The sequence below is a fragment of the Dendrobates tinctorius genome, unplaced genomic scaffold (assembly GCF_039654945.1).
Source record: "Dendrobates tinctorius isolate UK_male_01 unplaced genomic scaffold, ASM3965494v1 ptg000314l, whole genome shotgun sequence".
In the NCBI taxonomy this organism is placed as follows: Eukaryota; Metazoa; Chordata; class Amphibia; order Anura; family Dendrobatidae; genus Dendrobates; species Dendrobates tinctorius.
Genome location: NW_027361981.1, coordinates 3,880,362 through 3,907,102, shown reverse-complemented (window position 1 = coordinate 3,907,102; position 26,741 = coordinate 3,880,362). Strand labels below are relative to the sequence as shown.

Below are 26,741 nucleotides of genomic sequence, written 5' to 3'. Positions count from 1 at the left end.
CTGCGGTTTTACTATCTTCAGAATGGAGGAGATGGTAAACCGCTGCGGAATCCGCAGGAAGAATTGACGTGTGAATTCTTTCTGCGGTTTAGAAACCGCAGAAAATCCGCACAGAAAATTCCGCAGCATCTGCACAGCGGTTTCCATTTCCCATAGGGAATAATGGTATAATGGGCCAAATCCGCTGCGGAACCGCAGCAGAATCCGCAGCGTGTGCACACAGCCTTAGGGCAAATGAAGGGCGGGGATCCGGCTAAGTGTGCAAGCACTTGTAGATCCGCAGTCTGAAGGCATCAGATTTCTCTAATGGGCGATTTAGGAATTAGAATCTGTCTTGTAAAGGAATTCAAGGCCAATTGTAAGGAGTAAGTGCGGCAGCGCACCACGTGGAGACGCTGGGGTTCTCACCAGGCTTAATCTGGGGGCTCTACCCCCAACACCTTCTATACCGCACAGTCCAGAAAGCAGCTGCCTATGAGTGGAGAAGGCACTGGCTGTTTTGACAGCATTGTTCCAAAGCTCATTCCATATGTATGTCACATCACAGCACTACCCTCCTCCTCCTCCTCCTCCACCACTACCTCCCAATCCCCTCCTCCACCTCTCTGCTCCAGGATTTTCTTCCCCCATCTCCAAGTCACATTTTTTTTTTCTTCATTGAAGGAAGGTGATGGCAACTTTTTCAAACTGCTGAATTTCCCCCCCGGACAAGTCTTCTGCAAGGAATCTTTCAGCCTATCGGGATAATTTTTAATTTTTTTTTTGGGGTGGGGGGATAATTTTTGACTATAAAGTACTTTTTATAGTAAAGTGTGCAGAGGCTGAGATTTCCTCCCGGGTACCTTGGTAGCATCTATCATCTTGAGGAGAGGTGGAGAATGGAGCAGGCAGGTTGCACTTGTGTCGTGGGGCTGTTTTTGGTAAGAGCATGGAGGACCATCTAGGACAAGTGCAAGATTGGGGACCGTTGGTGAAGCTGCACTCATGTGTGAGGTAAGGGGAGTCCTCGCTGCTCCGGATTTCATAGGACCTAGGGAGGGCGTATACTGTATACACTGTACGATGGCTGTATATACATAGTAGCAAAGTCAGCGGTATACATTGTAACCCTCCTGGAAATGGAAGAGGCAATTCAGCACCTGCTAATGGCTAGATTAAAGTTACTTTTTTGTATTTTTAATAATTTTTTTTTTTTGCAATATTTTTTATACTATTTCTAATTTTGTTTTTTGTTTTTTTATGTTTTATCTATTTAATTTTTTTCATTTCTTTATCAAGTAAAGCAAGAGGTTTGTGTCTGCTGTCATCAGGATAGGACATAAGGCGACATATAGACTGTATATGGGGCATTCAGCTTTTAGTAGGTTTTTTTTAAAATATCTGATATGTATTTATATTTTTCCATATTTTATTAGGTTATTTTATTTTTCATTTATTTATATATTAGTGATACGGATGCTGTTATAGGACGCAATGCAGTGCATAGAATGTATGCGTTTGGTGAATTGTGTTAATTTTTTGTATATTTTATGCATTTTACATATTTTATTAGGTTACTTTATTGTGTTGATCTATTAGTTAGATGGATGCTGCTGGACTTACATAGGACAGAAGGCAATGTATGGGCTACTTAGATGTGTACGGTGCATCATATATGGTATATACAGATTTTTTTAGTATTGTTTGTTATTTTATTTCATTTATATAGAGTTTTTAGTATGGCGTTGGCTGGTATATGACATCAGGCAGTATATAGACTGTGTATATGTCTGTTTAGCACAGTATATGGTGTGTTTTATCACTTTCCATACACATTAGTAGGATACAGAGTCTGTATATATGTATATGATGCATAGTATATGGTGTGTTTTATCACTTTCCATACATTATAGTCGCATTAGTAGGATATAAAGTCTGTATATATGTGTATGATGCATAGTATATGGTGTGTTTTATCACTTTCCATACACATTAGTAGGATACAGAGTCTGTATATATGTATATGATGCATAGTATATGGTGTGTTTTATCACTTTCCATACACATTAGTAGGATATAGAGTCTGTATATATATAAATGATGCATAGTATATGGTGTGTTTTATCACTTTCCATACACATTAGTAGGATATAGAGTCTGTATATATATAAATGATGCATAGTATATGGTGTGTTTTATCACTTTCCATACACATTAGTAGGATATAGAGTCTGTATATATATAAATGATGCATAGTATATGGTGTGTTTTAGTTCATTTGAGTTATTTTAGTTTCCATTTATGTTCTTTTAGTGGCGTTAGTAGGATGATGTTCACAGTGATAGGACATAAAGCATAGGCTGTGTATGTGTAGGGTGCATAGTATCTGATTTTTTGTAATTTTTTTATATTTTTAACGGTTTTTCATTTAATTGCGATATTATTTAGTACAGTTGTATTTCATTTAATTATATTTTAGCACAGTCGGTTCGCAGTGTTGGCTACTGTATGGTCAGGATGCGTCAAGGGTCCATATAACAGGCCAATATATGAACTTAATGGTGTGGATTGAATCTATTCATCTATGAAAAGTTAGTAATAGGTGTTTTTAGTATATTTTTGTGGATTTTTTAGTGGCCTTTTATGTTTTGTTTTTTTCTTGTTTTTTTTTATTAATTTGCGCTGGTTCCACGTATGGCAGCCATTTCCATCTGCCGTTAGCCTAAAACACCGGACTGAAACTGATGGAGACGCCTCAATGGGATTGTTCCAATCCGTCCGGCGCATCAGTTTTTGCTCCAGACAGGTGCAGGCGCCAGTTTGGTACTTTTTAGATAGTTTGTGGATTTGTGGAACAGCCTGGTGGCAATTGATGCCTATTTTTGTCATCAGCTCTGATCCGTTGAGTTACGTTAGGCGCAAATAAGCTGAGCCTGAAATATGGGAACAAAGCATTAATGTCATTCTCTGCATGCATTTTATTAGCATTTTTTTTCAGTGGGAAGACCCCCCAAAAAAATTCACCAGCCATACCCAGAGCACGCCGCATGGTAAAAAAAAGTCACTGACCCTAAACCGGTCACAAACTAAAACGCATCGCGTGTAGTGCATGTCATAACGCAGTTTCATCTGGCCGCGTAAAAAATGGGAAAAAAGATGATAAAAACGCCGCAAAAAAATGTTTTTATGTAAAAACACTGTGCGTCCGATTCATCATTTGCTGTGCTTTCTTTTTAGTCACATTTTTTTTCTCCCTTGTAGGTGTAGACATGTCTTTGCGCGACGTTCTTCTAAATGGCGCTCGTGGTGCATGAAGTTTTGCACAAAATCGAGCGTTTAACCTGTTTTGCGTCTTTTTAGCTAAAAAAAAAAAAAAAAAAAAAAAAATTGCGAGTTCCGCTAAATGTTGTAAAATTTGCCCCAGGTGGGGGGGGGGATGATGTAAAATTTTTGCAAAAATTGTGCAAATTTTTAAAAACTCGCAATTGATGAATCGGCCCGAAAACATCCGGAAACCCCCAAACGTCATCCATATGGGTGAATATAAAATAGTGAACGCGTAGGAAAGGGTGTTTAAAAAAGGCGCCAATTCAAAGAGGGCGCAAATGTAGTGATTGATCGGGCCCTGAGAGTGACGCCAGCTTTACACTATACTGCATCTGCATGTGCCTGTTTTCCGACGTAGCTGAGCCGAATTTGTCGTTTAGTCTTTGATTTTGTATGAAATCGCTCAGACACCATTTTTTTTCATGAGGGAGCAAATCTGATGCAGGGATTATTCACAATCTGCTGTTACAGCTGCGGGAATCGCTTGCGCAGCACCCGCTGAAATTAATGGGCATCCATTTCAATGAACGCCAGCAAATCCTCCTGAGGCGAAAGCTTTGTGGGGGGATGACATCTACGGGCGGGAACTCTATAGACAAGCAATAAAAAAATGTCAGAACATATGGCTATGGTGACAAATGACAAACTAAGCTCTGCTGCATGCGCACGAACCTTAGGACTTGTTCACACATTGCGTTTTTCATACTTTTTCCATTTGGTATTGCAGGTGCATTTTTCCCAATAGGTTTCAATCGGGAATTTTAAAAAAAAAACATATAAAAATGCAAATTGTGTTTTTTAAGTGCGAAATTCAAGTGATTTGTGCATTCCGGCATGAAAAAAAAAAACTATGCGTCAAACTTGCTCCAAAACGACATAAAAAAGCGAAAACCTGCGTAACAAATGCAATAGAAAAACTATTTTTGGTTCTTCCTTTTGTCTAGTTTTGGGTGTTTTTGTGGCCTGTTTTTTATTTTCATTTGCACTATTTTTTTTAGCCTATTTTTTATGCGTTCGCATGTTCTCTATGTTCATTATTACAAGCGAGCTTTGGGGTTTTCCAGTCCATCCTCCCCGGGTGATTTTATGTAAAACTTTTGGGCAAATTTTGACACCATTTACCATAACTTGTGCCTTTTTGTGCTCTACAAAAATAGCCAAACAGATTAAAGAAAAAAAAAAAAAAATACCCGTGCACCATTTCGAAAAACATAACACTGCGCTTTTTCTGCCCTGAAAAGGGCGGGAAAGGGTTCAGCAAAAAATGTTACGTGTGAACAAGTCCTGGTAATGATACTGGACCTTTGCACTATATAAATATATTTTTATATTTAATCTCTCTTAATCATAGTGTTTTCCATTTGGGGGTCACGTATTTCGAGGACACTAGATATTATCCTAACGTGTGATATGATGCAGGGGGCAGCGTACCCCTTAGGCCCCATTGTTGGCGTGCGTAGGATCCCCCAGAAGCCGTCATATCTTATAACGCACAGCTGCCATTACAGGTAATACGTTTTGTGCATTTTTCGCCTGCTCTCCCCGGGCGGCAGTGCGGCATTGACCTAATCTCCATAGCAAGTATCTCATTATGTAGAAGACAAGTGCAGATGTCTCAATCTCTGCGGGCCGCCATCAGGAATAGTGGTGAAGACCCGTGTATTAGCATATTGCCATATCTCACGGACCCTGCCTGAGTATATAGAGGCATCACTAGGCCACAGCCAATATGGCTGCCATGTACACGAGGCTTGCTTGTATGGTCGGCATCATGCATCCAAGTCTAAACCACTATGTTTCGAGTGGACCGCCATGTCTCGAGTCTGGACCCTTATGTCTCGAGTCTGGGCCGCCATGTCTCGAGTCTGGACTGCCACATCTCAAGTCTGGACCGCCATGTCTCGAGTCTGGACCGCCATGCCTCGAGTCTGGACCGCCATGCCTCGAGTCTGCACCGCCACGTCTCGAGTCTGCACCGCCACGTCTCGAGTCTGGACCGCCACGTCTCGAGTCTGGACCGCCACGTCTCGAGTCTGGACCGCCACGTCTCGAGTCTGGACCGCCACGTCTCGAGTCTGGACCGCCACGTCTCGAGTCTGGACCCTTATGTCTCGAGTCTGGGCCGCCATGTCTCGAGTCTGGACTGCCACATCTCGAGTCTGGACCGCCATGTCTCGAGTCTGGACCGCCATGTCTCGAGTCTGGACCGCCATGCCTCGAGTCTGGACCGCCATGTCTCGAGTCTGCACCGCCATGTCTCGAGTCTGCACCGCCACGTCTCGAGTCTGGACCGCCACGTCTCGAGTCTGGACCGCCACGTCTCGAGTCTGGACCGCCACGTCTCGAGTCTGGACCTCCACGTCTCGAGTCTGGACCTCCACGTCTCGAGTCTGGACCGCCATGTCTCGAGTCTGGGCCACCATGTCTCGAGTCTGGGCCACCATGTCTCGAGTCTGGACTGCCACATCTCAAGTCTGGACCGCCACGTCTCGAGTCTGTACCGCCACGTCTCGAGTCTGCACCGCCGCATCTCGAGTCTGGACCGCCACGTCTCGAGTCTGGACCGCCACGTCTCGAGTCTGGACCGCCACGTCTCGAGTCTGGACCAGCATGTCTCGAGTCTGGACCGCCACGTCTCGAGTCTGGACCAGCATGTCTCGAGTCCGTCTTGCCGGTCTCCTGACCCTGAACTCCACAGCTTGAAATCCATCTAAGAGGCTGTAAAGTTCGGGTTAGAAGACCCGCGATCGGTTCTGGACATTGCGGTCCGTGGTTAGGCCTTCAAATTTGGATGTGTGAAATTGGCCTAAGTAGTAAATGGCACCTCTTCTGCATAATAATCTGAGGGAGATTTATTAGGACTTGCATTTCATCACACAGATAAAACAGTAGGCGGCCATTTTATAAAGCTTAAAGGTCTGATCCCCACGATCACTGTAATTATTTTGGTATGGCTTATAATTTATTTCTGTACTACAGTATGTCGTACGGCGGCTAAAAATTCTCCTGATTTCAGGTTTCAGATGCCTGAATACTTATAATGGAGGCCATATAAACAATCCTAAGAGAAGGACACAGGTGTTGCCCTTAGCAACCAATGGAATGGTCGCTTTCTTTTTCAGATGTTCTGTTTCAGAATGGTAGCCCTAATCTGATTGGTTGCGCTGGCTTACACCCTAGAAGTCCGCCATTATGCCCGGCTCTCAATGTTAGACTATTATAACATTAATCTTCCAATATGTTCCCTTCCTAAATTCTAAGTTTCCGTTTTTTTTTTTTTTACCAGATCGGATCTTTAAAATAATACTCGGCTTATGTTACGCACCGAGAACAAGCTATTAGACATGTCCGCTGGGACTCGTTTAATTGGAAGGATGTTTGTGCTCATTCCTCCCGGTCTGTGACTGACTGGCGTATACATCTGCCAGGTGGAAGCCGTCAGCCATATTTTCACCCTTCTATAGGGTATTCCACTCCCACTACCACATGGCCTGGGAGAGAAATGTCCGAGTCCGTCACCAATGGGATGCAGCCATTCATTTCTGCACTACAACTCCCAGCAGGTGCTGTTATTTTTATGAAACCCGTTAGGTGCGGCTACACAGACATACCTGTAAGCCGTGTTCAGACTGGTTATGCGGGATCTCTGAGCCTTACACTCTATTAACCCTTTAATCTGTTTCCGCCATATCATTTTCCGTCATGAAATTACTGCAAAATCCACAGCACACGATTGCACTCTAATACCGACGCTCTCTAATAACCCGTTTTGCCGGGTGGTTATATGGACTCTGCTTTAACCCTTTAATCTGTGCACACATATCGTCATGTTGCGTTATTTGCTGCGATTTACAAAAAAAAAATTGCAGGAACACATCCACGTTATCTACGCGCTGCCTTATGCCTGTCTTCGCGGACGGTTATGTGGACTCTACTTAAACAGGACCTGTCACTTGCCATAAACACGTGACTTATTTTTACCCAGTAAAAATGTCGCCGTTCTCCTGAATCCGGCGTTGCTTTTCTTTTGTCTCTACGCCTCTCCATTCCGGAGATATGGCCTCCTTCTTAACTATACAGAAATCATCTTTTTTTTACAAGTGGGCGTGATCCACAGCTCTTTTCTGTGGGCGTCGTCTTGAGGATCACGCCTAGTTGGCCAAAAAGGCTAGATCTAGGTACAGAGAAGAAGGGGCCATATCTCAGCAATGGAGAGGCACAGAAACAAAAGGAAAACATCGCCGGATTCAGGAGAAGAGCGACATTTACACCAGTGGGGGGAAAAATGGACATATTTATGGCACGTGACAGGCCTTCTTCTAAGCAGCAGCTGACATTGTAAGCAGTAATAGCTGGAATATTGATTAAATCTCGTCTACAAGGAGGGGGATGGTTTGTAGCGAACACGTTACTAGGGGTGGACGTCCGTCCGTGTGTAAAGCATCGTCGGATCATCTGCTCACATGGCTCTGTGCACAGTTCAACGACTTCATGGACATTGGCCGGGATCAACAATCATGTTTATAGTAGAAGTTCACCTGCAATAAACCTACAGTCATATATTGGATAATTACTAATATGTGTGTGTATATATATACTGCTCAAAAAAAATAAACGGAACTCTAAAATATCACATCCTACATTATAGTGTTCCCTTTATTTTTTTTGAGCTATATATATATATATATATATATATATACAGTATATATATATTTGGATACATTCCAGATCAACAGTCCTCAGTTAACCCCCGCAACGTAATATATATCCCAGATGTCACAGGTGTTTTAATCAGTGGCGTCTCGTTCTATAAGATCCATATGTTATGTGCTGTTTCTTGTTCCACATGTCTCTCTGTAAGGAGATCTCTAAGACAGGCACAGTTGGACGTAACAGATAACCACGAGGCAAGACCATATTTACCATTTAAAGTTACTCTCCTGTCAAAGTCTACTAAATTGTATCTGTATATGGGAAAGCTGTGTAGCTACTAATGTTTCTGTGCTCCCTATATATAGTTTTTTACCCTATTATTGCATTCATTTAGAAAAGTTCAATTATATAATCCTGGAGCTTGGGAGCGCACTGACTACTGTTTTATTATTGAGCTCAAAGTATTATGAGTATGCAGTAAGCTCCTAAGCTCCCTCTAGTGGTGGCTGCAGGCACGCACAGTTTTTAGCTTTCAGTCGAGGCAGGGACTTTAGAGCTCTGCATCAGAAAAATGGAATTATGACCGATATAAAAATATATTACATAATTAATCAGCACTTGGTTTTGCACCAATTTAGGATAACTAATGGCCTACAGGAGCAGATATGCATATTATGCAACTGCCATTTAAGTAATTTTCCTGTGCTCCAAAGTAAATTTTACTGATTTCACATGAAACACTATATAGTAAAAAAGAAGGCAACAAATAAAATCCAGGTCTCCAGGATTAGAACATATATTTGCTCCCTACAACACTACACTCGCTGCCGAAAGATTGATGTCCCTGAACTCCGAACCACAACAGCTGCAACAAAGCAGCGCACCCCCTGCTTCCTCCATCTACAATAATACTCAACAGGTGGGACAGTCTGTCTGGATTCCGGGATGCCTTTTTTCGGGTCTGGATTATCGTTTTAATGTGCCTGTTGAGAAAATAGATGTCCAGACACTGTCTGAGTATAACTGGTAATATAGTAGATCTATGTATAAAATCTATCTATCGATCTATCATCTATCTGTCTATTATTTATCTATATCTATTACACTGGTCAACAGCATTTTTGGTGCCAAAGATATTTCATCGAATTTAGGGTATTTTTGGGGTGCTGATTCTGAATATGTCATCAGTTTTGCCAGATTGGCTCAAGTTTTTGAGATTTTTGGTATCTTATTTATAGCACTTGTTGGTAAATGCGACGCATCATCTCATTAATTTCTTTGGATTAGTACTTGAACTGAGCAGTTCTCAATATAGTTTTGTGTTAATTAGTGTTCTAAAAGTTTGTTCATAGCTTGATTTTTGCACTAACTTTATGTTGTTGTCTGTTTTCCAGTGAAAAGCATGAACTCATCAAGAAGAAGTTGTCTTAACGATCCAGACTCATTCTGTTACATTTGTGGTGAATACACACTGCCAAAACATAGAAGAAACATAACAGACTTCGTAAAAAAAGTGTATTTTGCCTATTTTGGGGTTATGCTTGGGGACCAAGACAAGTTTTGGGCACCACACATAGTGTGCAAAGCATGTATCGAATTATTACGAAAATGGAGCAAAGGACAAAGAAAAAGCTTCAAATTTGGTGTTCCAATGGTGTGGAGAGAGCCAAAAAATCATCATGATGACTGTTATTTATGGTAAACACAGGTACAGGCACATCTTCACAATGAGGGACAGGCCTTCTTGCAGATTCCATGTTACTCCCATTTTCGTTTCTTATGCTTATTGAATCCTTGCACTTGCACTGCACAGAAATAACAGTCATCATGATGATTTTTTGGCTCTCTCCACACCATTGGAACACCAAATTTGAAGCTTTTTCTTTGTCCTTTGCTCCATTTTCGTAATAATTCGATACATGCTTTGCACACTATGTGTGGTGCCCAAAACTTGTCTTGGTCCCCAAGCATAACCCCAAAATAGGCAAAATACACTTTTTTTACGAAGTGTGTTATGTTTCTTCTATGTTTTGGCAGTGTATATTCACCACAAATGTAACAGAATGAGTCTGGATCGTTAAGACAACTTCTTCATGATGAGTTCATGCTTTTCACTGGAAAACAGACAACAACATAAAGTTAGTGCAAAAATCAAGCTATGAACAAACTTTTAGAACACTAATTAACACAAAACTATATTGAGAACTGCTCAGTTCAAGTACTAATCCAAAGAAATTAATGAGATGATGCGTCGCATTTACCAACAAGTGCTATAAATAAGATACCAAAAATCTCAAAAACTTGAGCCAATCTGGCAAAACTGATGACATATTCAGAATCAGCACCCCAAAAATACCCCAAATTCATTAAAATATTTTGGACACCAGAAAAAAAATTTTTTTTCGTTGACCTGTGTTATCTATCCATCTATCATCTATCTGTCTATTATCTATTTATATTATCTATCCCCTATCTATCATCTATCTATATCTATTATCTATCTACCCCATATCTATCTATCTATCTATCTATGTAAATGGAAAAAAACAGGCAGCACTCCAGTTTAAGGAAAAATTGTGGACTTTAATCCAGCGCCAAGTGGTGCAACGTTTCGACCTCACAGCACGGTCTTTGTCAAGCACAGTGTTACCATAGAATAGTGCACTTTATGATTTATATTTAATATATGCTAATTTTTTATATTGGTAAATTGAAGAGATATGTATAAAAAGTGCTCTATTCTATGGTAACACTGTGCTTGACAAAGACCGTGCTGTGAGGTCGAAACGTTGCACCACTTGGCGCTGGATTAAAGTCCACAATTTTTCCTTTAACTGGAGTGCTGCCTGTTTTTTTCCATTTACATAGATAGATAGATATGGGATAGATAGATAATAGATAGATAATATATTGATGATATATAGATGATAGATAGATAGATCGGTAGATAATAGATAGATAGATAGATAGATAATAGATAGATTGCTTGACAAAGACCGTGCTGTGAGGTCGAAACGTTGCACCACTTGGCGCTGGATTAAAGTCCACAATTTTTCCTTGAACTGGAGTGCTGCCTGGTTTTTTTCCATTTATATTTTGCGTTGGACAACCGCATTACTCAGGAAGTATTGAACCCAAAATCTGCTCAAGTCTATCTATCTATCTATCTATCTATCTATCTATCTATCTATCTATCTATCCCATATCTACCTCCTATCTATTATCTATCTATCCCATATCTACCTCCTATTATCTATCTATCTATCTATCTATCTATCTATCTATCTATTTATCTATCCCACCCATATCTACCTCATATATATTATCTATCTATCTATCCATTATCTATCTCTCTGTTATCTATCTATCTCTATTATCTATCCATCTATCTATTTATTACCTATTGTCTATCAAATTCAAAATTAAAATTCAAAGAAGCTTTATCGTCAGGACTAAATACACATTAGTTGTGCCACATTAGGGACTGTGGGAGCACTGGATGGGGCTCATCCAGGATGGGGGCTATGGAAGTCCATGGCATATCATACATTTCTTTCTCGCAGCCTATGGCCACGCTCACATACCGCGCTGCTCTTTCCTGCGTGCTCACATACAGTGGGGAAAAAAGTATTTAGTCAGTCACCAATTAAGCATCTTCGCTCACTTAAAAAGAAGAGAGAGGCCTGTAATTGACATCATAGGTAGACCACAACTATGAGAGTCAAAATGAGAAAACAAATCCAGAAAATCAACTTGTCTGATTTGGCAAGATTTATTTTTCATACTATGGTGTATAATAAGTATTTGGTCATTAACAAAAGTTCATCTCAGTATGTTGTTATATGTCCTTTGTTGGCAATAGACCAAAAGTTTGGACACACCTCATTCATAGAATCGTAGAGTTGGAAGGGACCTCCTGGGCCATCTGGTCCAACCCCCTGCTCAAAGCAGGATTTGCTAAATCCTCCCAGTCAGATGTCTGTCCTGCCTCTGTTTGAAGACTTCCATTGAAGGAGAACTCACCACTTCTCGTGGCAGCCTGTTCCACTCATTGATCACTCTAACTGTCAAAAAGTTTTTTCTAATATCTAATCTGTGTCTCCTCCCATTCAGTTTCATCCCATTGCTTCTAGTCTTTCCTTGTGCAAATGAGAATAAAGATGATCCTTCTACAATGTGACAGCCCTTTAGATATTTGTAGACAGCTATTAAGTCTCCTCTCAGTCTTCTCTTTTGCAAACTAAACATTCCCAAATCCTGCAACCTTTCCTCATAAGACAGGGTTTGCAGACCGGTCACCATTCTGGTCGCTCTTTTCTGAACTTGCTCCAGTTTGTTGATGTCTTTTTTAAAATGTGGTGCCCAAAACTGGACACAATATTCCAGATGAGGTCTGACCAAAGAGGAGTAGAGGGAAATAATGACTTCACGTGATCTAGACTGTATGCTTCTGTTAATACATCCTAGAATTGCATTTGCCTTTTTTGCTGCTGCATCACACTGTTGACTCATATTCAGTCTGTGATCTATTAGTATACCCAAGTCTTTTTCACATGTGCTGTCACTTAGCCCTATTCCTCCCATTCTGTATATGCTTTTTTCATTTTTATTGCCCAGATGTAGTACTTTGCATTTCTCCCTGTTAAAAACCATTCTGTTAGTTGCTGCCCACTGCTCCAGTTTATTTATATCTTTTTGAATCCTCTCTCTCTCTTCTCTAGTATTAGCTATCCCTCCTAGCTTTGTGTCATCAGCAAATTTAATCAGTTTACTCTCAATTCCTTCATCTAAATCGTTGATAAAGATGTTGAACAATGACAGAGGTCAAATGTTTTCTGTAAGTCTTCACAAAATTGGCACACACTGTTAGTGATATGTTGGCCCATTCCTCCATGCAGATCTCGTTTTGGGCCAGTCGCTGGGCAACACGGACAATCAAATCCCTCCAAAGGTTTTCTATGGGGTTGAGATCTGGAGACTGGCTAGGCCACTCCAGGATCTTCATATGCTTCTTACGAAGCCACTCCTTCATTGCCCTGGCGTTGTGCTTGGGATTATTATCATGCTGAAAGACCCATCCACGTTTCATCTTAAATGCCCTTGCTGATGGAAGGAGGTTTGCACTCAAAATCACAGAATACATGGCCCCATTCATTCTGTCATGTACACAGATCAGTTATCCTGGTCCCTTTGCAGAGAAACAGCCCCAAAGTATGATGTTACCCACCCCCACGCTTCACAGTAGGTATGGTGTTCTTTGGATGCAACTCAGCATTCTGTCTCCTCCAAACACGACGAGTTATGTTTCTACCAAACAGTTCTACTTTGGTTTCATCAGACCATATGACATTCTTCCAATACTCTTATGGATCCATTTGCTCTGACACGGTACATGTACTGGTTTAAGCAGGGGGACACGTCTGGCACTGCAGCATCTGAGTCACTGGCGGCGTAGTGTGTTACTGATTGTAGCCTTTGTTACGGTGGTCCCAGCTCTATGCAGGTCATTCACTAGGTCCCTCGTGTGGTTCTGGGATTTTTGCTCACTATTCTTGTGATCATTTTGACCCCACGGGGTGAGATCTTGCGTGGAGCCCCAGATCGAGGGAGATTATCAGTGGTCTTGTATGTCTTCCATTTTCTTATTATTGCACCCACGGTTGATTTCATCACACCAATCTGCTTGCCTATTGCAGCTTCAGTCTTCCCAGCCTGGTGTAGGGCTACAATTTTGTTTCTGGTGTCCATTAACAGCTCTTTGGTCTTCACCATAGTGGAGTTTGGAGTCAGACTGTTTGAGGTTGGGGACAGGTGTCTTTTATACTGATAACAAGTTCAAACAGCTGCCATTACTACAGGTAATGAGTGGAGGACAGAGGAGCCTCTTAAAGGAGAATTTACAGGTCTGTGAGAGCCAGAAATCTTGCATGTTTTTAGGTGACCAATACTTATTTTCCACCAAAATTTTCAAAATAAATCTTGCCAAATCAGACAAGGTGATTTTCTGGATTTGTTTTCTCATTTTGACTCTCATAGTTGTGGTCTACCTATGATGTCAATTACAGGCCTCTCTCATCTTTTTAAGTGGGAGAACTTGCACAATTGGTGGCTGACTAAATACTTTTTTCCCCACTGTAATGTGCTGCTCTCCCTCACGCCCACATACTGCACCGCTCTTTCCTGCACTCACACACTGTGCTGCTCTCTCTCCTGTGCTCATACACTGTGCTGCTCCCTCTCCTTCGCTCACACACTGTGCTGCTCTCTCTCCTGCGCTCTCATACTGTGCTGCTCTCTCTCCTGCGCTCTCATACTGTGCTGCTCTCTCTCCTGTGCTCTCACACTGTGCTGCTCTCTCCCCCGAGCTCACACACTGTGCTGCTCTCGCCCGCGCTCACACACTGTGCTGCTCTCTCTCCTGCGCTCACACACTGTGCTGCTCTCTCCTGCACTCACATACTGCACCGCTCTCTCCTGCACTCACTCACTGTGCTACTCTCTCTCCTGCACTCACTCACTGTGCTGCTCTCTCTCCTGCGCTCACACACTGTGCTGCTCTCTCTCGCGCTCTCACACTGTGCTGCTCTCTCTCCCGCACTCACACACTGTGCTGCTCTCTCTCCGCACTCACACACTGTGCTGCTCTCCCCCCGCACTCACACACTGTGCTGCTCTCCCCCCGCGCTCACACACTGTGCTGCTCTCCCCCCACGCTCACACACTGTGCTGCTCTCTCCCCCGCGCTCACACACTGTGCTGCTCTCTCTCCCGCTCTCACACGCTGTGCTGCTCTCTCCCCCGCGCTCACACACTGTGCTGCTCTCGCCCGCGCTCACACACTGTGCTGCTCTCTCTCCTGCGCTCACACACTGTGCTGCTCTCTCCTGCACTCACATACTGCACCGCTCTCTCCTGCACTCACTCACTGTGCTACTCTCTCTCCTGCACTCACTCACTGTGCTGCTCTCTCTCCTGCGCTCACACACTGTGCTGCTCTCTCTCGCGCTCTCACACTGTGCTGCTCTCTCCCGCGCTCACACACTGTGCTGCTCTCTCTCCCGCACTCACACACTGTGCTGCTCTCTCTCCCGCACTCACACACTGTGCTGCTCTCTCTCCGCACTCACACACTGTGCTGCTCTCCCCCCGCACTCACACACTGTGCTGCTCTCCCCCCGCGCTCACACACTGTGCTGCTATCCCCCCACGCTCACACACTGTGCTGCTCTCTCCCCCGCGCTCACACACTGTGCTGCTCTCTCTCCCGCTCTCACACGCTGTGCTGCTCTCTCCCCCGCGCTCACACACTGTGCTGCTCTCTCTCCCGCTCTCACACGCTGTGCTGCTCTCTCCCCCGCGCTCACACACTGTGCTGCTCTCTCTCCCGCACTCACACACTGTGCTGCTCTCTCTCCCGCACTCACACACTGTGCTGCTCTCTCTCCGCACTCACACACTGTGCTGCTCTCCCCCCGCACTCACACACTGTGCTGCTCTCCCCCCGCACTCACACACTGTGCTGCTCTCCCCCCGCGCTCACACACTGTGCTGCTCTCTCCCCCGCGCTCACACACTGTGCTGCTCTCTCTCCCGCTCTCACACGCTGTGCTGCTCTCTCCCCCGCGCTCACACACTGTGCTGCTCTCTCTCCCGCTCTCACACACTGTGCTGCTCTCTCCCCCGCGCTCACACACTGTGCTGCTCTCTCTCCCGCGCTCACACACTGTGCTGCTCTCTCCCCCGCGCTCACACACTGTGCTGCTCTCTCCCCCGCGCTCACACACTGTGCTGCTTTCTCCCCTTTGCTATTTATCGGAGTATGTTCCTATGTGAGCCCCACCGTGGCGCGGTGTCAGCAGCCCTAGTTTGCGTTGCCCATAGGTGGATTTAGTGATTGTCCCCGGGGTATGAGCGTGTTTCGGTCTGTGCCCACATTATGAGGCATTCCTCGGTGGTCATGTACCTGTAAGGCCGGGCTGGAAACTTCAGCTCATAACTCAGGTAATAAACACAAGGATTAACAAGTCTGCAGGAATTAGGTGATGGAAGGAGCCGGAACATCCAAGGGAAACAAGTTCCTGAGCGTCTTATTTCTTTCTTATGAGTCTGAGGCGCTGTGAGTGTGGCATGGCGGGTGGCCCCGGCCTCATTACTGCTGGACAGGCCTCTGAGCCGTGCTGCCTGCAGGCGGCGGGGATGACAGTGGCCACAAGGGCATTCAGCTACAAGGCGGGTGACTGCCACGATGTCCCCATGAGAGCAAGAACCTCGTACACACAGCGTCATCAAAGACATACAGTGCAGCCTGTCCTGAAAGGGTCTACATGGCGGAGCAGTCCCCGGGAACACGAGGAACAGTGTCAGCAATCACATCCAAAGACATGGAAATGTATGACCTCTATCTATCTATCTATCTATCTATCTATCTATCTATCTATCTATCATCTATCTATCTTCTATATATTATCTATCATCTATCTATCTATCTATCTATCTATATATCTATCTACCTCCTATATATTATCTATCTATTATCTATCTATCTATCTATCTATCTATCTATCTATCATCTATCTATCTATTATCTGTCTATCTATACAAAAAAGCCTGACCAGCATTTTCCAAGTGTGAATAGGTGCAAGCTGCAGTGACTGCAAAACATATATAAAAAATCACAGCAGCACTCTGTGAATGCCAAGACATATGATGTCAATGGAAATAAAAACTTCCAAACGCTCTGTCCCTCAGCAAGATGAACTTACAAAAGCGAAGGTTCTTAGCGCAGGATTTGGCTAATTCATGTGTGCCCGTCAACCGCGGCAAGGTGACGCTTCTCTGACGGGTCCTGTCTGAACCCTACCATATCCTACTGTATTTGCCACTTGTAGGCTTGCAGCCCAGGAGAGACATGTTTGTCCTTTATAGTAGGTTTTTTTAACCTGAAAGTGGCATATATGGTAGGATATGGTAGGGTTCAGACAGGACCCGTCAGAGAAGTGTCACCTTGCCGCGGTTGACGGGCACACATGAATTAGCCAAATCCTGCGCTAAGAACCTTCGCTTTTGTAAGTACATCTTGCTGAGGGACAGAGCGTTTGGAAGTTTTTATTTCCATTGACATCATATGTCTTGGCATTCACAGAGTGCTGCTGTGATTTTTTATCTATCTATCTATCTATCTATCTATCTATCATCTATCTAAATCTGTCTATCATCTATTATCTATCTATCTATCTAAATAGAAAAAAATAGACAGCAGCACAAACTGGAGCAGATTTTGGGTGCAATACTTCCTGAGTAATGCGGTTGTCCAACGCAAAAATATAAATGGAAAAAAACAGGCAGCACTCCAGTTCAAGGAAAAATTGTGGACTTTAATCCAGCGCCAAGTGGTGCAACGTTTCGACCTCACAGCACGGTCTTTGTCAAGCAATCTATCTATTATCTATCTATCTATTATCTATCGATCTATCTATCTATCATCTATATATTATCTATATATTATCTATCTATTATCTATCATATTATCTATCTATTATCTATCTATCATCTATTTATCTATCTATTATATATCTATCATCTATTTATCTATCTATTATATATCTATCATAGCTTATCTCTATCTATCTATTAATCTATCATTATCTATCTATCTATCTATTATCTATCATCTATCATCTATCTATCATCTATCTATCATCTATCTATCTATCATATCTTAGCCTAGCACATGTATAATATGCAGCAAATGTTCTTGTGTTTCTTCATGTTCCATTGGGATAATGTAAGGAATAGCCGATCTGACATGTTGGATGTTTTAGCTGATGTCGCTTTTCAGTGGGTTATTGCAGCCATTCGGATATTATCCACCAATCCTTTGTATGGATGCCAGCAGTGTACCCCGTGCATGGACCGAGGTCTTTCTCCTGTACCCACATGTATATTTTCATCCTCCCTGGTCTCATAACACAGAATGTCCAGGGATGAAGTCAATCTCAATGAATATTTATACAGAGAGCGGCGGTGTGATAATAATGTGCTGTGTGTGCAGAATCTGCTGGGGAGGGGGCTATAAATCAGCACAGGGGGCTGTGGCTGCTTCCCTTTCCAATGCAGAGGGCAAAGGTTTCAGGGAGGTGGGGGGATGCGGCTGCAAGTGCTGGAATGTACGGTGTGTGTCTGTGCAGAGATTTCATAGAGATGAATCCCCTGGAATCGTGTTCGGTCCAAATTTTTCAAAAATTTGTCCAAATTTAAAAAGTCCCACAATTTGCAATTTGTTTTGGACAGTTGCCTAAATTTGCAACTCCTATGTTACAGATAGGGTAAGACAGATATGGAAGGATCGCCTGACCTCGGGCGTGGCCCGGTGGGCTTCCCCCTAATGCCCTGCAGTTACCCCACCCTAGAGCACAGCCAATCATGAGGGAGCATTTGGGGATGTCAATTCTTTATAAAAGTCAAATGGGAGATGCTGCTGCCATGTTTGGGGATTGTGGGTATGAGAGAGGACCTCAGAGCTCAGTCTGAGAGACACCGTCCACATTGTGAGCTGAAGAGAATCAATATATGTTAAGGATAACTAAATATATTATTGATCTTGTCTTCAATCCTGTAAAAAAAAGAATTGCAGGCAAGTGGCTTGTAAACTCTTGCTTAGCCCCAGTCTATTTGCCTACGTTTATCTGCATTGATATCAGAGCGTAGTCATTTGGAGTACTGATGCTGGCAGTGAAAGCGTCAGCTCAGCACCTGAGTCACTAACTCTGCGGAGAAACTGCTGCCAGAGATTATACTGAGAGGAGGAGACAGGCGTTGATCTATTACTGCCATCATCTGTACTCCAAATGAGTACGATCTGATATGAGCGGAATTTAAAGGGCATCCGTCAGTAGTATCAACCCTCCTAAGCCGTCTATATGGGCACACAGGTCATAGGAAGCTGAATAAAATGATACCGTCATGCCTGGGATCCGATGTCATATTGCAGAGATATCCATGTTTTTCATATATGTAAATGAGCCCTGAGACTCCGCCTCCAGAGCTTATTATAAATATAAGGGGGAGTTACCAGTGTGATGTGTAATGGCCACTCTCTGCTCTCCTGACCTTGATGCAGAGCTGTGTGTGATTATACCTGACACAGCTACAGGTTCCTCTCATCTTCAGCTTCCATCTCACAGGCAGACGGGGTTGTAATACAGCAGAGTTGTGAGAGCTGCAGCAAATGGTTTGTATGGAGACAAAGTTCAGTTCTTCTGTTCTGTGTTAGTTACTTGTCTCACACTGGTAATGCCGTTTTAATTAAAATTAATCTGCGGAGGCAGATTCTCAGAGAGATCTATGTCTGGCCCATAGATCTTAACAGCTCATTTACATATTAAGAAAATTGTGCCGCAATATTGAGAAATGTATCAGCCGAAAACTCTGTAATGGCAGCCATATTGCTTGGATCTCAGCTTTTCCTAGAACAGATAAATGTAGAATGCTTCACAACTTTTCCTGAAGCTTACTTTATGTATATATTTTTTCCACTTACTTTAAAGTGTATAAGAAAACATAATTTTAAGGTGAATTGAGCGGTAGGGGATCTACTTTGAGTTTCTCTCTTCCTGAATGTTCGGCCCCCTGGATCTGTAATGTGATTGTGTCTGGAGCACAAATTATAGGCATGCTGTTCCAGCTCTCGGTGAGCGGTGGCTGAGTGCCAACCTTCAAGCCTTCTTATAATGTTCGGTACGGACGCGTATAATGCCCGGTTTACACTGCTATCAGTGCCGCCTGCGGCACTTTTTTCTTGGCAGGAAGAATGGCGCAGATTGCATCACTAATTATGCAGTTAGAATGACAGACATCTCAACGGAACCCTCGACAGGTTCCATTGTAATTAAGGGGACAGGCCCAGGGGTCACTCTGTCCAGGTTTGATGTGCTTGTACGGTGCAGTCTGGGGATTTGAGCCTGTTGTATAAAGTGAGGGTGATGCCTGTGTTATACAGCCGGCGCCTGAGTCTAAGGGTACCGTTATATTTAGCGACGCTCCAGCGATCCCCACAACGATACGACCTGGTAAGGATCGCTGGTGCGTCGCTAAATGGTCGCTAGTGAGCTGCCAAACAGTCAGCTTTACTCAACGACGCAGCAACGATCCAGCGATCCGTATAACGACCTTGGGACCTTGTCACACAGCAGCGATTCTGACGACTCACGCCAGCGTCCATGATTTCTGAGTCGCTAACGAGGTCGCTCAAAAAATGGCCTGAGACATTCAAGCACGATCAGCGATATCCAGCAGGCGGGCCGGTCGCCGCTATGTGTCACACGTAGCGAGATCGCTGGCGAGGTCGCTGTTGCGTCACAAAATCGAGCTAGCGTCGATTGCAACAGATTAACCTCTATCGCGACAGCTGCATTTTATAAGTTGAAAATGGGCTAAGATGTCCTATCCGACCGAACATGACGTTATCATGGCATCCTACAGAAGGCCATGTTTGTACCCCGTGGCCGGGCTTCATATGAGATCAGTCATTTTACTAATACGCTGCACATTGCAATATTGCAGCGTATTGTACAATGGATCACAGGTTCAAGTCCCCTAGGGGCACCAGTAAAAATGTAAAAAAAAAATATATATATATAAAAGAACAATACGTAAATAATATATGGCGTATATAAATTAAAAAAAAATATATGAGAAATTAGAAAGTCATATGGAACACAAAATAGTAAAGCTAAAATCTATAGCTCGTTATAGCCCTTGGAAGACAAAGAGGAAAAATGAAAAGCAAAGAAGGGACCTCTGGGACCAGTAGAAACCTGGAGCCGGCGCTGCCTGCTGCTCATGGTAGAGCCATTACAGAGGCACGCAGAATCCCTGTGCTTGGAGCAGTGCAGATATCACTGGAAGTATTTTTTTTTCGGTTTGCCTTTCTTTGTATGGAATTAGAGATATAAAATGGTAGAGATCTAGCAACCGTCGGTGGTCTTTATCAATGGTGTAGCACACCCAGCGCTCTATACAGTTTGAGTAGCATGACCAATCTCATACACTTAGCGAATAGCCAAGTCACTTTACACCATCCCGGATGTGTGCCGTGGCTGATAAGTTGATGGCTGGTACATCGGTACAGTAGAGTCTCGTAGGCCCATAGTTTTCTATGAGTAATTTATTCTGATTCCATACAACCCTTACATTTCGTAGTCTTAATATAATAGACAGTGTGAGCCCTTACACAGAGGTGTCATTATTTTTTTTACCTTTGCTGTTGCCTTAACATAACCTGAGATGATTGGCACGAGATGACCATATTTGAAAAAAAAAATTGTGATCCTCTGTTGAGGGATGTTTAAGCTATGTGTGGCTGTGTATCAGAAAATAATAATTTTGTGATATTCTGTGGAGAGCTGTTTAAGCTATGTGTGGATATGTATGAGAAAATACTAATTTTATGATACTCTGCTGAGAGATGTTTAAGCTATATGTGGCTATGGTTGTGATGTGAATTTTGTTTTTTGTAAGGGTTTTCCGAGCATGTTTAGATAATGTATTGGATATTTTGGTAAACTGAAGTCCTTATAAAGATGAACAAATCAAATTTGCATCAAATTTTAGGAAAAATTCAAACTATTTGTGAATCACCCCCAAAAAATGTCTGCCGCTATTTTATCCAAAATAAAAGATTGAGAAGACTCACATGAACTCAGGCGTAGCCCTGTGGACTTTCCAATAATGCTTTACAGCTATCATGTTACATGGAATACAGCACAGCCAATCAACACGGAAGGATTATCAAAGCCTATATAAAAGCTGAGGCAGGGAATGCAGCAGCCGTTTTAGGATAAGACTGGATAGTCAGATGTCACAGCTCACATCTTAGTAATAGAAATAGAGAGAAAAAGCAATAAAACACTGAATAAATAGTGCAGATAGTGTGTGTGGCAGCACCGCAGTGAAAACCAGCTACACATTGCCATGTATCTATAGGTCACTTTACTAAGGCTGTGTTAAGGAGCTTGAGGGGGGTTAGATACAGCCCTTGTAGCCCTCACAGTGTTACACCTTTCTTTTCAGAGCAATTTGGATTCTTTGCAGTAATTGCAATTAACAGTGTATGGGAAAAAAAAATTGAAACTGGCAAATTCAAATTTTTCACATTTCTCGGTTCTTGGTAAAATTTAAGAAAATGGTGAACTCATTTGTAAATGAATAAATTAGGCTATAAAAGACTATATAATAGACTGACAACTGGGCAGTATAATACACAACCTTTTCCAAATAATGTGACCAAAACCGAGTGGGTCTCAAATTAGTAGTCCCGCTCAATTTTATAAAAATTGACGTAAAACATTATTGTTAGGAAAACCTCTTTGAGAACTTTTTTATTCGTCCTTCATTATAGGAGCCGTCGTGACCCCAGGACATTTGCATTCATTCTCGCCAATTCAGTCCATATTTAATTATCGATTTATGCCGAGGGTTTTTTTCTTTAGACGAGATAATGGCAAAAATCAAAGGGCCGCAGATGTGCCTCACATTCCTTCTCCCCATTACATTGCCAGCCTCGGCCTGGAGGGAAAGAAATTACTGCTTTCAAATACCAAAAACTGAGTCTTCCATCCCATGTCCTGCAGCTAGACATGTCTGCCGTATCTGTGTAAGGACACTCGTGCTGTCATCCCTTTGTGTGTGCCATACTAAAGCGTGGAGGAATGAAGACGGGAGCAGGGAATACGCCAAGTAAGCAACGTCTGCGTTCCCTCCGCCCCCACAGGGGTTAATTAAAATCTGAGCATATTGAAGGATGGGGAGCGCCAGAAACAAAGCGCACACTTGCAGTTTCCTTTTGATTGGTGGTAGCAATCTTTACGATGCCGGTGGATACTATTAGCATTTAAAAGGAAAGATCCAAGGCCCTGATCTGAGGTGGCTTTGCTGGAAATCTGGGGGGGAAGGGGCATCATTGAAAACACTTCAACTGGAAAGTGTTTACTGGAAGGCGCGCGCTAGAGAAGGGAATCGGCACTGGGACCATAGTTGGCCGTAATCAGTGACCCACACAGACATAGAAGGGGTACTTACCCCTCAAATTACAAAATCTCCAGACGTTTATGGAATTTGTTAGCGTTCATGTTATATTCATAATCATCGGCATTCTACTTGGCCAGACTAGTACTGGACCCGACCTGTACTGGACCCGACCTGTACTGGATCCTACCTGTACTGGTCCTGACTTGTATAGGACCCGACCTGTACTGGACCCTACCTGTACTGGACCCTACCTGTACTGGTCCTGACTTGTACTGGTCCTGACTTGTACTGGACCCGACTTGTACTGGACCCGACTTCTACTGGACCCGACCTGTACTGGACCCAACCTGTACTGGACCCGACCTGTACTGGACCCGACCTGTACTGGACCCGACCTGTACTGGACCCGACCTGTACTGGTCCTGACTTGTACTGGTCCTGACTTGTACTGGACCCGACTTGTACTGGACCCGACTTGTACTGGACCCGACCTGTACTGGACCCAACCTGTACTGGACCCGACCTGTACTGGACCCGACCTGTACTGGACCCGACCTGTACTGGACCCTACCTGTACTGGTCCTGACTTGTACTGGACCCGACCTGTACTGGACCCGACCTGTACTGGACCCGACCTGTACTGGACCCGACCTGTACTGGTCCTGACTTGTACTGGACCCGACCTGTACTGGACCCGACCTGTACTAGACCCGACCTATACTGGACCCGACCTGTACTAGACCCGACCTGTACTGGACCTGACCTGTACTGGTCCTGTCTTGTACTGGACCCGACCTGTACTGGACCCAACCTGTACTGAATCCGACACCTGTACTGGACCAAACTTCTATTTGTTTAGACTTCTACTGAACCGGACTTAAACTAGTCTTCTACTTGATCTTCTGGACTGGACTTTTACTGGAACGGACCTGTACTGGACCTGACCTTTACTGGTTCCAACCTGTACTGGACCCTACTTGTACTGAACCCAACCTGTATTGGAACCCACCTGTATTGGACCTGACCTGACCTGTACTGGACCTGACCTATACTGGTTCCGACCTGTACTGGATCTGACCTGTACTGCACCCTACTTGTAGTGGACCCGACCTGTAGTGGACCCGACCTGTACTGGACCCGAACAGTTGGTGGACCCGACCTGTACTGGGCCCGGCCAGTTGGTGGTCTTGACAGTCTTCCCTTTATGGATGCGTGTACAAAGCAAACTGTCAATAATTAGAAGCTTGCTGCTTTTTCTTTTCTTCACAATCTAGTGGGCAGTTTTAATCCATTACTGACCACTATTTCTGTATACTTTCTGTGAAAACTGTCAATCAGAGTAGAACCGCCCACTGCACTTTTGGTAACAATAGGGATTTCAATGCATAAAATGCAAGTTATAATAAATCTTCTTCCACAAACCTATTTATCAATCTGTTCAGCTCCTCTTCATCTATAAAATTATGTCTGTACTGTACATTTTTGACAGGTTCTGTTTAAAATACAAAAATTTGTCACAATAAAGAAATTTTAAAGGGATTTGACCAGAGGAAATAGCGATCAAAATCGCAGAGGGTGTGATCGGTCACGGGGGTAGGGTGTTCTTCTATGCCAGATCCTACTTCAGCTGGATGTACGTCTGAGGACACACATTCCGCTGAAGTGTATTGCGGTGCAGGGACTCTCTGGCTCTCTGCGCTGCAGTACACTCACCCAACCAATCAGAGGCTTTGAAGTTGCATGGCAGTGACATCATGCGTCACCATAGCAGGCACGCCAATGTCAGCTGCCGGCCTCTGTGCCGACTACAGGAGAGGACAATCCATGTCGAGAGAGCTGAGGAAGGCGAGTTAGCATGTTTTTATTTCTTCTATGCAGAGGAAGAACTGGAAACATGTATACTAGAAAGGGGCTAAGGATGGGGGACATCTATGCGAGAAAAGGGCCCAGGATTTGGGACATGTATACCAGGATGCGGGACATATATTACTGGTTGACCACATATATGACAGGATGCGCTCAGGATGGGAGACATATATACCAAGAAAGGGACATGTATACCAGGAAGGGAGACATATGTACCTAGATTTGGAACATATGTATATATCTGAAAGTAGCCCAGGATTGGGAACATATGTTCCAGGATGGGGGACATATATACCAGGATTGGGAGCATGTATACCAGGATGGGGGACATATATACCTGGATTGGGAGCATGTATACCAGGATGGGGGATATATCTATATATATATATATCTATATATATGTATATATATATACCAGGATGGTGGACATATATACCAGGATGGGAGACATGTATACCAGGATGGGGACAGATATTCCAGGATGGAAGACATATATTCAGGATGGGGAATCTGTATACCAGGATGGGGGACATATATACCAGGATGGGGGATATATATATATATATATATATACCAGGATGGTGGACATATATACCAGGATGGGAGACATGTATACCAGGATGGGGACAGATATTCCAGGATGGAAGACATATATTCAGGATGGGGAATCTGTATACCAGGATGGGGGACATATATACCAGGATGGGGGATATATATATATATATATACCAGGATGATGGACATATATATCAGGATGGGAGACATGTATACCAGGATGGGGACAGATATTCCCGGATGGAAGACATATTTTCCAGGATGGGGGATATGTTTACCTGGATGGGGGACATGTGTACCAAGATGGGGGACAGATATTCCAGGATGGCAAACATGTATACCAGGATGGGGGACATATATACCAGTAAGGGGCTCAGGATTGGGGATATATAGGATGGAGAACATATAAACCAGGTTGAGTCTAGAATGGGGAAAATATATACCAGAAAGGGGCCCGTGGTGGGGGACATTAGTAAAGGATTGTGGGGGACATTACTACATAATGAAGGGGGAGGGCAAACATTTATATCTTTATAGGATTTAGAGCACTACGAGGGCCCATGCATCTGACCAACATGCTGAGGGGGGTCCATCGGACTCTAGTTATGCCACTGGATTTGACCCAACACAAAAACCTTTTAATCCATCAATGAGCCAGGTTAAAAATGTAAGTTACATGGTGGTCCACTAAACTTTGGGATGAGAATCTCTAAATCTCAGTTCTCAGTCAAAGAACAGGGAAAGGCACGTCCTTTCCCAAGAACAGACATTTGGGCCCCTCATTTTGGGGGAAAGGGCAGACCCCAGAGATTGGGACTTCCACTAGATGTTCTTATGTATATAAGCTGACCTGTAGTTTAATATCAGTGTTACGGTTTATAACTATGTGAGCCCGTCATTTCATTGATTGGAAAGGAAGTGAGGGCTCGGGGCCGCTGACTCACCTGCTGGGGAGACTCGCAGAGTACAAAGCGCTGTAATGATTTTTACATCGAGCTGAAGGAGGCCGCTACCAGAATATGTGGAGCTGAGGGACGTCTGCTGGATGCATTACTGTAAAATACACCCTGTTATAACCATCAGGAAGCTGAAAACACCACGAGCGGCGTAGTGTAGTGTTATATATACGCCGTATACAGCTCAGGCTCAGATCCCAGGCACTGTGATTCTACACAACAGTCGGAGCTGTGACCATCACATGTCCCGAATAACGTATGATATGTCAGAGGAACGGGGAAGAATTTTGGAAATCTATCTTTCTATCAATTATCTATCATCTATCTATCTATCTATCTATCTTCTAAGGATTTTTGTGTGTCGCTGCACACACCGCC

The 26,741-nt window shown here is 43.6% G+C and overlaps 1 protein-coding gene across 2 annotated transcripts in view; it reads left to right on the top strand.

Moving 5' to 3' along the window:
• Positions 1-26,741, top strand: part of LOC141073744 (protocadherin Fat 3-like) — an 83,416-nt gene that overhangs the window by 41,815 nt on the left and 14,860 nt on the right. The window contains exon 1 of one of the 2 annotated variants that reach the window (XM_073561148.1): positions 48-993. The exons of the other annotated variant lie outside the window; for it this stretch is intronic. Coding sequence (XP_073417249.1) covers positions 929-993 — 65 coding nt within the window. The 5' untranslated portion in view covers positions 48-928. Of the gene's footprint in view, positions 1-47; positions 994-26,741 lie in introns of those variants that run through there. 2 annotated transcript variants of the gene reach the window in all.